The 13613-nt window shown below is 39.7% G+C and overlaps 1 protein-coding gene across 1 annotated transcript in view; it reads right to left on the reverse strand.

Moving 5' to 3' along the window:
* Window positions 1-13613, reverse strand: part of LOC126320020 (protein CFAP210) — a 151635-nt gene that overhangs the window by 90523 nt on the left and 47499 nt on the right. Inside the window, exons 3-4 of the mRNA XM_049993746.1 lie at window positions 12827-13011; window positions 9234-9342 (exon numbers count right to left, since the gene is read on the reverse strand). Coding sequence (XP_049849703.1) covers window positions 9234-9342; window positions 12827-13011 — 294 coding nt within the window. The remainder of the gene's footprint in view (window positions 1-9233; window positions 9343-12826; window positions 13012-13613) is intronic.

The following is a 13613-nucleotide window of genomic DNA, read 5'->3' on the forward strand; positions in this document are numbered from 1 at the left end:
AATAATCTTTCTTGTTTGTCTCTGCTAGCACTTCTTATATACATTTTGGACTGCTTTTTGTGCAGAGAATCCTTTGCAAATGCCAAAGTGAGAGGTGATTGGTAAGTTCTGATGGGTTAAATGAGTCAGTATCCTATCATAGCCCACTTTCTCAAATATTTTTGAAAAGGTTGAAAGGAACAATATAGGTCTGTAATTACAGATGGTTTGCTAATCTACAGTTTTGTAGGTGGGTGTAACGACTGCAAATTTAAGTCTGTCAGGAAATATCCTCAAAGTTACTAATTGATTACAGAGAGATCTTATGGGTAATCCTATCAAGTCAACACACGATTTTAATATTCTGCTAGAAACATCATCAAAGCCATTAGAATTGCTACTTTTTAGTGACCTGATGGATTTTGTAATCTTCTTAGGGGCTTCTAGGGGCTCTGTTTTTAAAAATAATGTTTGCTGGTGGTGCATGCAGTATTTGCTCAAGTATTCCTTATATCAATAACAGCGTGGCTTGGTAGCTCAGTGGCTAAGTGCCAGGCTATCAACCCTAGGGTCCAGTGTTTAATCACTGGCCAATTCTAGGATTTTTCAGTCATCTATTGTGTTTTAGTTCTGGAAATGGTTTTTACAAGTGAAAAATCCAAGTAGCACCATGGTTTGAACCCCACAATAACCCTCACATCTCACTATAATCAGCTGAGTATGTCAGTTCAAAAGCTGAAAAAGGAAAGGGGCCTTGTTAGAAAAGCACTGTGATGTTAAAATCAGGTTGAATACAGGTTTCCCTTTTTTATTTCAATAATACCCCCTCTTTCAATTCATCTTTTAACTATTACATATACATCTCCATTAGGGATTTGGACAAACTACACTTGCTGAAGGCCAGTATAATGTGAAACTCTTTGGTATACATCAAGCAATTTCATTTTTTGTAACTGGGTGTTTTACCGAAATATAGACATTTCTAGAACAGGTGTCCCATTTACATACCACTTAATTTGATTTATAGGTTTCTGCTAAACACTGCAAAGCATTTGAATATAAAAAAGTGATACATTTTCAAAGGTTCCTTAAACTTCTTGCAGTATAATGAGAATACTGTATGATAGAATCAGCACACATTCTGTTGCAGTTCATTTTCTCTCCAGTGTTGTTGTTCCAATAGGGTTACTCTCTTTCAGTTGGTTGGGGGTTATTGCTACCACACAGTATATCCATCCCATAGGAGGGTTGTTAGTTTGTGAGATAAGAACCCCTGAGTTCCCTTGTGCAGAGAGGGGAATATAGGTCAACTCATGTAGAGCCTTGCAAAACTAAGCAATCCTTATACAATTGAAGGAAGTAAAATTAAGTTTGATGATGAGGTCATTATACATAGAGCATAGATTTGTAAAAGGAATGGATGGGAACAGAATTTGGGCATGTCCTTTTCAAATGAGCTATCACCCCACTGAAATTGTAAATTGGAATGGTCTCATGGCATATAAATAGCAATGCTCCCAAACATGAGTACAGTTTGTTAAGTTTGCACCACCCTGTTCCATTTTTACAAGTGAGAGGTGACATGTGCCCCAGAAGTTTTCTCTTAATGACTGTTTTGTCTCAGCAGACAACTACATGGTGGTTGCTGACACATGCACAGAACAAACTGCTACAGAGGAACAGGTGGCGCTCAGTGTGCCCCAGAAGAGAAAATCAATATTCTCCAAACATATACCCAGTCATAACCAGAAGAATTTCCTGAGGTTCTCAGCATTTGACAAGGCCCAGGAGGCATGTTTAGGTTATCTAACTCCACAGATGCTGACAGGATTAACACCACTCAAAACTCTAAGCTGTAGTGTCAAATTCCATCTCCTGTATGATAATGCAGATAGGTTAGAAAATTGAAATCCACTATTGCTGAAACTCAGTGGGCATTGCTTTTTTGTGGAAAAAAGTAGAAATGCTCAACTCCATTTTCAAATGTTCCTTTATAAAGGAAACCCAGGAGTATCATCCCAATTTAATCCTAGTACCAATGAAAAGATGAGTGAAATAAGTATTAGAATCAGTGGCTTTGAGAAACAGCTAAAAATGTTAATATTAAACAAAGCTCTATGGCCCAATGGAAACCCTACCAGATTTTATGCTGAATATGTAGCTGAGTTGCCCCTCGTCTATACTGAATTTGTGGCTGAACTAGCCCCTTCAAACAAAAAACCATGCCCAGTTCTCAGAAAAAGCACGAGTTATGCCCATCTACAAGAAGGGTAGTAGAAGTGATCCACAAAATTACCATCCAATATCCTTGACACTGATTAGCTGTTAAATCTTGTAACACATTCTGAGTTCAGACATAATGAGGTATTTTGAACAGAATGGCCTCCTCCATGTCAACCAGCATGGATTCCAAAAACAATCATATGAAACCTGACCTGCACTTTTCTCACATGACATACTGAAAGCTTTCAGTTAAGGCAAGCAGATGGATGCAGCAGTTCTTGATTTCCAAAAAGAATTTGGTTCAGTGCCACACTTATGCTTACTGTCAAAAGTGAAATTTGTGAGTGGATTGAGGACTTTTTGGTAGGTAGGACACAGCATGTTATCTTAGATGGAGAGTCGTTATCAGATGTAGAAGTAATTTCGGGTGTGCCACAGGGAAGTGTATTGGGACCCTTGCTGTTGATGTTATATATTAATGACCTTGCAGACAATATTACTAGTAACCTCAGACTTTTTGCAGATGATGAAGTTATCCATAAAGAATCTACATAAATATTCAGTCAGATCTTGACAAGATTTCAAAGTGGTATAAAGATTGTCAACTTACTTTAAATATTCAAAAATGTAAAACTGTGCCCTTCACAAAATGAAAAAACATAGCTTCCTATAACTATGACATCAGTGAGTCACTGCGGGAATCGGCCAACTCATGCAAGTACCTAGGTGTAACGCTTTGTAGTGATATGAAATGGAATGATCATCTTCACTTAGGCATGAGTAAGCAGTTGGTAGACTTCAATTTATTGGTAGAATACTGGGGAGGTGCAATCGGTCTACAAAGGAGATTGCTTACAAATTACTCGTACAACTGGTTCTAGAATATTGCTCAAGTGTGTGGGATCTTTACCAAATAGGATTAACAGGTGACATTGAGTATGTATACAGAAGGACAGCATGAATGGTCACAAGATTGTTTCATTTGTGGGAGAGTGTCATGGAGATACTGACGAAATTGAACTGGCAGACTCTCGAAGATAAGACATAAACTATCCTGAGAAAGTTTACTAATAAAGTTGCAAAAACTAACTTTAAATGATGACACCAGGATATACCTCAACCCCATATGTATCGCTCAGTAGGGATTGTGAAGCTAAGATTAGAATAATTATGGCACACACAGAGGCATTCAAACAATCATGTGAATGGAGTGAGAAGAAAGTGGCCACAAAGTCACCTACAGGTCACTGGTCCATAGCCTATTTTGAAGGATGACAAATTAAAACTAATCCCATAAACATATCAAAGTATGTATTAGCCAAGGAAACTCAATGAACATCTTATGATAAACACAGGATTCAGCAACTATAAAAGCTCCTGCCAATTTAACAAACACATACTGTTTAGTGGAATGACAACCTCAAATTTGGAACTAATGCATGTCTTAGAGGAAAACCTCCGTAGAAAACAGACCACAGGATACAAGATATTCATATAAAATTAAATAATTAAAGAATGAAATGTCCTATAATAAAGAAATAATCAAGACAATATTATGGAAAGGACAGACTGCTACTCACCAATAGCAGACAAACACACACAAGTGCGCGAGCGCGCGCGCACACACACACACACACACACACACACACACATGCAAATGCAACTCATGCACACATGACCACTACTTCCGGCTGCCAAGGCCTCAGCAGCCAGAGACAATGGTTATATGTGTGTTTGTTGTCTATTTTGGAAGAAGGCCTTTCTGGCTGAAAGCTTGCATGTTTGACAGTATTTTTGTTGTGCCTATCTATGACACAACATCTCTACTGTATGGGGAGCAGCACTCTAGCACATTTTGCTTTTACAAATGTCTGCATGTGTCTGTGTATGTGCGGATGGATATGTGTGTGTGTGTGTGTGTGCGAGTGTACACCTGTCCTTTTTTCCCCCTAAGGGAAGTCTTTCCGCTCCCGAGATTGGAATGACTCCTTACCCTCTCCCTCAAAACCCACATCCTTTCGTCTTTCCCTCTCCTTCCCTCTTTCCTGAAGAAGCAACCATCGGTTGCGAAAGCTAGAAATTCTGTGTGTGTGTTTTATTTATTGTGCCTATCTACCGGCGCTTTCCCGCTTGGTAAGTCTTGGAATCTTTGTTTTTAATATATATATATATATATATATATATATATATATATATATATATATATATAAGTAAGTCTTGGAATCTTTGTTTTTAATATATATATATATATATATATATATATATATATATATATATATATATATATATATATAAAATAGAAAGAAACTTCCACATGGGAAAAATATATTAAAAACAAAGATTCCAAGACTTACCAAGCGGGAAAGTGCCGGTAGATAGGCACAATGAATAAACACACAAACACACGCACAGAATTTGAGCTTTTGCAACCAGCGGCTGCTTCGTCGGGAAAGAGGGAAGGAACAGGAAAGATGAAAGGATGTAGGTTTTAAGGGAGAGGGTAAGGAGTCATTCCAATCCCGGGAGCGGAAAGACTTCCCTTAGGGGGAAAAAAGGACAGGTGTACACTCGCACACACACACACACACACACACGCGCATATCCATCCATACATCTCTGCCCATACTCTTTGCCTTTAAATATGTCTGCTTGTGTCTGTGTGTGTATGGATGGATATGCGTGTGTGTGTGTGTGTGTGTGTGTGTGTGCGGGAGTATATACCTATCCTTTTTTCCCCCTAAGGTAAGTCTTTCCGCTCCCGGTATTGGAATGACTCCTTACCCTCTCCCTTAAAACCCACATCCTTTCATCTTTCCTTTTCCTGATGAAGCAGCCGCTGGTTGCGAAAGCTCAAATTCTGTGTGTGTGTTATAGGGAAACATTCCATGTGGGAAAAATATATCTAAAAACAAAGATGATGTAACTTACCAAATAAAAGCATTGGTATGTTGATAGACACACAAACAAACACACAATTCTCGAGCTTTTGCAACCTAAGGTTGCTTCATCAGGAAAGAGGGAAGGAGAGTGAAAGACGAAAGGATGTGGGTTTTAAGGGAGAGGGTAAGGAGTCATTCCAATCTCGTGAGCGGAAAGACTTACCTTAGGGGGAGAAAAGGACAGGTATACACTTGCACACACACACACACACACACACACACACACACACACACACACACACATCCATCTGCACATATACAGACACAAGCAGATATATTTAAAGGCAAAGAGTTTGGGCAGAGATGTCAGTCGAGGCGGAAGTACAGAGGCAAAGATGTTGTTGAATGACAGGTGAGGTATGAGTGGCGGCAACTTGAAATTAATGGAGGTTGAGGCCTGGTGGGTAACGGAAAGAGAGGATATATTGAAGGGCAAGTTCCCATCTCCGGAGTTCTGATAGGTTGGTGTTGGTGGGAAGTATCCAGATAGCCCGGATGGTGTAACACTGTGCCAAGATGTGCTGGCAGTGCACCAAAGCATGTTTAACCACAGGGTGATCCTCATTACCAACAAACACTGTCTGCCTGTGTCCATTCATGTGAATGGACAGTTTGTTGCTGGTCATTCTCACATAGAGAGCTTCACAGTGTAGGCAGGTTAGTTAGTAAATCATGTGGGTGCTTTCACACGTGGCTCTGCCTTTGATCGTGTACACCTTCCGGGTTACAGGACTGGAGTAGGTGGTGGTGGGAGGGTGCATGGGACAGGTTTTACACCGGGGGCGGTTACAAGGGTAGGAGCCAGAGGGTACGGAAGGTCGTTTGGGGATTTCATAGGGATGAACCAAGAGGTTACGAAGGTTAGGTGGACGGCGGAAAGACAGTCTTGGTGGAGTGGAGAGGATTTCATGAAGGATGGATCTAATTTCAGGGCAGGATTTGAGGAAGTCGTATCCCTGCTGGAGAGCCACATTCAGAGTCTGATCCAGTCCCAGAAAGTATCCTGTCACAAATGGGGCACTTTTGGGGTTCTTGTGTGGAAGGTTCTGGGTTTGAGGGGATGAGGAAGTGGCTCTGGTTATTTGCTTCTGTACCAGGTCGGGAGTGTAGTTGCGGGATGTGAAAGCTGTTTTCAGGTTGTTGGTGTAATGGTTCAGGGATTCAGGACTGGAGCAGATTCGTTTGCCACGAAGACCTAGGCTGTAGGGAAGGGACCGTTTGATATGGAATGGGTGGCAGCTGTCATAATGGAGGTACTGTTGCTGGTTGGTGGGTTTGATGTGGACGGATGTGTGAAGCTGACCATTGGACAGATGGAGGTCAACGTCAAGGAAAGTGGCATGGGATTTGGAGTAGGATGAGGTGAATCTGATGGAGCCAAAGGAGTTGAGGTTGGAGAGGAAATTCTGGAGTTCTTCTTCACTGTGAGTCCAGATCATGAAGATGTCATCAATAAATCTGTACTGAACTTTGGGTTGGCAGGCCTGGGTAACCAAGAAGGCTTCCTCTAAGCGACCCATAAATAGGTTGGCGTACGAGCGGGCTTTCCTTTCACGCCGATCACCTGCGACCCTACCTAAAACCTCTTTCCTCATTACCTTAGCCAGCTTCATCCTGACTCACAACTTCTTCACTTTCAAAGGCCAGACATACCAACAATTAAAGGGAACAGCCATGGGTATCAGGATGGCCCCCTTGTAAACCAACCTATTTATGGGTCACCATTTTGTCAATGTGAACAGACTGGTACCATCTTTGTTTTGTGCTATTTCATACAATTTCAGAGCTGCAATCCAGAATACATTTTTATTGTTGAATCACACAGTACCTTCAGCACTGTACTGTTCAATATTACTTTAACCTGACAGTAATTAATGTGAGGATTTTTACAAGGCATGGACTAGCACAATACATAAACACAGTATTTCATGAATAAAATTTGTCATTCCATCATTTCTTTTAAAACAGTAAAGAACAATAATAAGCAAAAATAGAAAATACTGATGCAGTTAACACTTGATTTCTCTTTTGTACACTTAGAGGGAGATTGAGTGGTACTGAAAACTTAATTTATGATTCTGATCACAGTTTTATGTTCACTACTTAATCACATACCTCCTGAATCTAATGAATCTGTTCTGTCAGAAATTTGTTTAAAGAAAAATAACTCAAAATTGTAATATAAACAAAGAATGCACAGGTATAGACTCCAAAAGTTTGAGAGTAAGGTTGAAATTAAACCAAATTTGAAGTCCACTGTATGATCACATTTAAATTGTAATCTCAGAAAATAGACAAAAATTAATTCACTTTCATTTTGCAACTTGTAAAAGATTCCAGAACATTGTTCTTCCGATATGTTCTACCATCAAAAACAAACCCACGTAAGTGGAAACAATGTGCCACTTGTATCGCAGCTCTCGCAGTTGTTAATTATATTTCAAAAATGCAACATGAAAGTCAGTCATTCCACTGCTACTTCTTGCGAGACCTTTGAATCATGAAATTATTTTCTGTCAAAGTATATGTAACCATTTTGAAATTTTGTGACATTTGTTCATTCGTCATGTCCTGAATGTCTGCATTGTAATGGGTATAATTTTGTGAAGTTATATGATGACATTATGGAAAAGAACAATAAATTACAAGAGTCAAACAACTATTGTTGCATTCATACTGGGTAACAACTCGAGATATACTATAGTTGAGTCAGTGTAAGTTGATCACTGACAACTGCAGTGGGCTGGATGTGGAAGCTTCACAGGTCTACCTCAACCAACAACATAACATGATTGTACATATGTCTGTATGGCAACACCTCAGTGTTGTCATGACTCTGTGGATGGCCACTGTCTACACCTGCAGCGGTTAGTGCTTCTCAGTTGAAAGCTGGCAATAGTGCTACGAAGCACCAAGGATCATCTTATGCCATCCTGACTATAGATGATGATTACAATTTCTACAGCTGTCATCAGATAAAGTTGAGTACTAATTAGTTTATTTAGTTTGAACTCTTACCTTCCCTACTGAAAATATCACATACCATCTCAGTTTCAGACTAATGTGTAAGGACACTGTTTCAAATTAAAGTCTATACAACTGATAAGCAATAATATGATATCTTCAAAATATTTGAAATGTTTTGAAAGTAATGCTTAATGGGGAACTGTGAGTGTTCCAATGGATTCGCTCACCCAGCATGTTTATATCTTGGAGGCAAAATAGAAGGTAGAGGTATCAAATTCTACTTGCACATAAATATATTCTGCTTCCCAACTGAAACTGGAGAGGGATTTTAAATTTCCTGGCAGGTTCAAAGTATGTGCCAGACTCAGACTTGACCCCGGGACTACTACTTTTCTGGGCAAATGCTCTACTAACTGAGTTTCTCAAACATAACTCACAACCTGTGCTCAAACCCTTACTTCTACCAGAATCTCATCTCCCACCTCCCAGACTTCGCAGAAGTTTCCTGCATACCTTGCAAGAATAGAACCTTTGGAAAACAAAAGGATACTGTGCAAATATGGATTAGCCTCAGGCTATGGGATTGTTATCAGAATGAATTTTTACACTCTGGTGCAACATGCTGTGATTTGAAACTTCCTCGTGGATTAAAACTGTGTGCCAGACTGAGACTTGAACCTGGAACACTGGTCTCAAAGTGTGAAGCTGAGAAGGTAGAAGATGAGGCTGGGTCATGAATCATGCTTGGATAACTCAGTTGGTGGAGCACTTGGGTGCAAAAGGTATAGTTCCCAGGTTCAAACGCCAGTCTGGTACACAGTCTTAGCTTTTCAGAAAGTTTCAAGAGTTCACTTCTTTCTTAGTCATTAGATAAATCACACTGATGTCTGCAAGTAAAGAGATGACATACTGTAACCTCATCTACAAATTTTCCAAGGCATAGTTGATATAGACACCCTCATAATGAACAATAATGCCCATCCACAAAGACATGCTCAGGTAATTATGATGTATTACCATTCCACTAAAAATTGTGACTTTACTACCATTATAGAACAACTAGGAAATAAATCTTTAAAGAATATCAATAAATGAATATTCTGCCACATACAAAACATGAGTTACCTGTTCTTTATGTTTAGCTTCTGCAATCTTAACATCTCTGATTATAGCTTTTAACTCTTCCTTCTCTCCTATCTGGTCTTCTTCTCTTCTTTGTTCATTTTCTTCAATTCTGTGAATTAAATACAGACATAATGTAATATTGTGAACTAGTACAGTACATTTTTACATTTTTGAAAACATCAATACTGCACACATATAATAATATTCCTGCAGTCTTTTCTACATTTCTTCATCTTTAATCACACAATATTACTATATTCTGCAAGAAAAAACTAAATGAGATGAAATAATTTATAATAAATATGTAAACAAGGAAATAAAATTTTATCATCAAACTGAGTACAAAAGTGAAAACAAAAGAATCACTCAAAGATGAGAAAATAATTTGGTAATCTTCTAAGTAAATTAATAAATACAGAAAAGAAGAATACAGATAAACACAAATTCAGTGACCTAAAGTGCTGAGAACTGTCACACTCCTTGTCTTCCTAGGTTGAAGAAGAAAAAAAAAAATTGAATGATTTATGATATATGGTAGTACAGGCTAATTGTAAACAATGTTTCTTTACATATTTTAGAAATTTAAAAATTAAAACCACAATATTTATGCCTAAATGAGCATACAAAATTACCTATGTGAGGAAAGCGCAAGGGTGGGAAGGTAATAACCACATCTCTCGCTTCCTATCACAATACTTTATTCATAATCAACTGTACAGCACGGGGTACAGATGGGAACTGATTCCCGGAAGTCAACCTACAAAGAACATCAATCGAAGATACTATACACGTATCATGTTTTGGCGTATCGATCCATGTGTCGACGCCACATATGTATCAGATTTGAATCAATAGACACAGCACAAGCAACAGGCTAAAACTGTTTGCTGTCTGAGACCTGGCTTCAGACACCTGCCTGAGTTGAACTGGAAGAGCCTTGGTCACTGTTCAGATACTCAAACACACCATTCATCACAACTTCAACTGCCTCTCTCCGTTATCTAAGATGAGAAATATACTGGTGAAAATATTAACCTCATCCCTAAAAATGCTCCTCTGTTACCCAACTCTGCAATATCATAGCCTGTCTCGAAACCATTCCTACTCTCAATATGTCATTGTGCAAGTATTTTCTCTGTGGACAACCTGTCCATATATCCACTTAGGAATTCTTACTACAATCCAATAACAAGTATTTTCTGTCTTTCCTTAAGTAGGGCTACATATTAAAACAGACACTTTCTCTACCATTTACAACCTGACTACTGTGCACCATTCTATGTGAATACAGCAATTAACCAGCTACCTAACTGAATGAGTGGCCACCATACAACTGTGGATAACTATAAATGTTTGATGAATAGTCAACAGTATGGCTTTAACAGCTATTTCAACATCTCTGCCATAATGGCCATCACCCTCCCCCCTATTCTGAACGATGCAGAAAGGTGATATCATCACTCTGGTACATTCTCAGTTTCTGCAAGCTCCCTGGCCCTAACCTCCACTAGTTCTCATCTTCCCTTCTCTGTACTTAATGCCCTTCCCACTGCTTGACCTTATTATTTTTGCTTGTCATTTTGCACTTCAGTTTTTTTCCATTCCAACACTGGACTCACTTTTTCCCAATCTCATTCTCATACATATATACACTACTAGCCATTAAAATTGCTACACCAAGAAGAAATGCAGATGATAAATGGGCATTCGTTGGACAAATATATTATACTAGAACTGACATCTGATTATATTTTCACACAGTTTGGGTGCATAGATCCTGAGAAATCAGTACCCAGAACAACCACCTCTGGCCATAATAACGGCCTGGGCATTGAGTCAAACAGAGCTTGGACGGTGTGTACAGGTTCAGCTACCCATGCAGCTTCAACCCAATACCACAGTTTATCAAGAGTAGCGACTGGTGTATTGTGACAAGCCAGATGCTTGGCCACCATTGACCAGATGCTTTCAGTTGGTGAGAGATCTGGAGAATGTGCTGGCCAGGGCAGCAGTTGAACATTTTCTGTATCCAGAAAGGCCCATACAGGACCTGCAACATGCGGTCGTGCATTATTCTGCAGAAATGTAGGGTTTCGCAGGGATTGTTTGAAGGGTAGAGCCCCAGGTTGCAACACATCTGAAATGTAATGTCCACTGTTCAAAGTGCCATCAATGCGAAAAAAAGACTTGTAACCAATGGCTCCCCATACCATCACGCCGGGTGATACACCAGTATGGCAATGACAAAAACACACTTCCAACATGCATTAACCACGATGTCGTCAAACACAGATGCGACCATCATGATGCTGTAAACAGAACCTGGGTTCATAAAAAAAAATAACATTTTGCCATTCATGCATCCAGGTTCATCATTGAGTACACCATCGCAGGCACTCCTGTCTGTGATGCAGTGTCAAGGGTAATGGCAGCCATGGTCTCAGAGCTGATAGTCCATGCTGCTGCAAACATCGTTGAACTGTTCGTGCAGATGATTGTTGCCTTGCAAACGTCCCCATCTGTTGACTCAGGGATTTAGACATGGCTACACGATCCGTTACAGCCATGCAGATAAGATGCCTGTCATCTGGACTGCTAGTGATCTGAGGCCATTGGAATACTGCACGGCATTCCGTATTCCCCCCCCCCCCCCCAAAACCCACCAAACCCATATTCTGCTAACAGTCATTGGATCTCGACCAACGTGAGCAGCCATGTCCCGATACGATAAACCGCAATTGTGATAGGCTACAATCCGACCTTTATCAAAGTCGGAAACGTGATGGTATGCATTTCTCCTCCTTACACAAGGCATCACAACAACGTTTCAGCAGGCAACGCCAGTCAACTGCTGTTTATGTATGAGAAATCAGTTGGAAACTTTCCTCATGTCAGCACATTGTAGGTGTTGCCTCCGGCGCCAACCTTGTGTCAATGCTCTGAAAAGCTAATCATTTGCATATCACAGTATCTTCTTCCTGTTGGTTAAATTTTGCATCTGTAGCACGTCATCTTCATGGTGTAGCAATTTTAATGGCCAGTAGTGTATAATCTGCCACCTCCTTTCCTTCTTCCAATAGCTTCCCACTCCTCCTTACTTGGCCCGTTGTCCTCCTCCCCTGTGTGATGATTTCCTCTCTCTCCACCATTTATCTGCCTGGATAACCACTAACTCAAATTGTGTGTGTGTGAAAGGGGAGAGGGGTGCACATGGATGCACCCATGTGCATATGTGTGGGGATGCATGCACGTGGGCATCTGCATGAGCGTCCAGCGTGCTTGTTTTTGATGTGTGTCCACATCTGCAAAAGGTAGATAGAAGCAAATATCATACATCTGCATGCGTTTTCCTGTGCTCAGTTTTATTCAGTACTCCAATTTTTGAATTTCTGTTATCGTTATATTTGTTATTTTTACCTCTTAATGAACTGTTGAAAATCCAATCAATCTGCACAGTGAATTAATGTCAGCTGTAACAGTGACTACATCCAAAATTTCATTAGGAGCAATGATTCACAAAATTTAGTCATTTACCAATGTGTGAAAAGATTAAAAGGTATTCTATGCCAAGAACCATGCAAAATTGTTCTTACTGTTGCTTTATTTCCATTTTATATTTTCTACACTTGCATATCTTCTTTGCAATTTCATCTAACTTTTCTCGGTGTAATAATTCAGCATCTTCTTTAATTTTAACAGCATAAACAGTTTCTCTTTGCGCTTCATCTTCCTTCAACTGCTTGTTGAATTTTACTTGGGCATCCCGTTCTCGCAGTACCTGTAATTACTTTATTATTGAAATCATAAAACAGACACAGATTATGGCCAAAGATGGAACACTCAGCTTAAAAACTATGATTCTGATTTCACCACTTTCTAATATTTACTGAAAAACAGAAAAACAAATTGTCTGAAACATACTGGATATAGTATTTTTCTCTCATGCAAGTACATGAAGTAATTTCACTGGTGGTTCCTTCTCTCAAAAGTAGACTATAAAAGCGCATTAATATTGTGATCTGGTGACTGGGTGACAAGGAGAGATGGGAAAATTCATCCGCATGCTTACAAACCAGTCCTGGGCTATGCGAGCTGCGTGAACACGGGCCCTGTCATCATGGAACAGAGCATCACCACTGGGGAATAAACATTGTACCAATGGATGGACCTAATCAGTCAAAATGGTCACATAATCCTTGGCAATAAAGTGAGCTTCTATGGAATACTATGATATGGCTGCCCAGATAATCACCAATCCCTGACATGTTTCATTCATGGGACATAAAATTAGGCAGAAGTTGGAAACAGTGTGATAAGACTCAGTCAACCAAATGACTTTCTTCCATTAGTCCACTGTCCAGATTTTATTGCTTCAGAGCC

Source organism: Schistocerca gregaria, chromosome 2 (genome assembly GCF_023897955.1).
Source record: "Schistocerca gregaria isolate iqSchGreg1 chromosome 2, iqSchGreg1.2, whole genome shotgun sequence".
NCBI classification, from domain to species: Eukaryota; Metazoa; Arthropoda; class Insecta; order Orthoptera; family Acrididae; genus Schistocerca; species Schistocerca gregaria.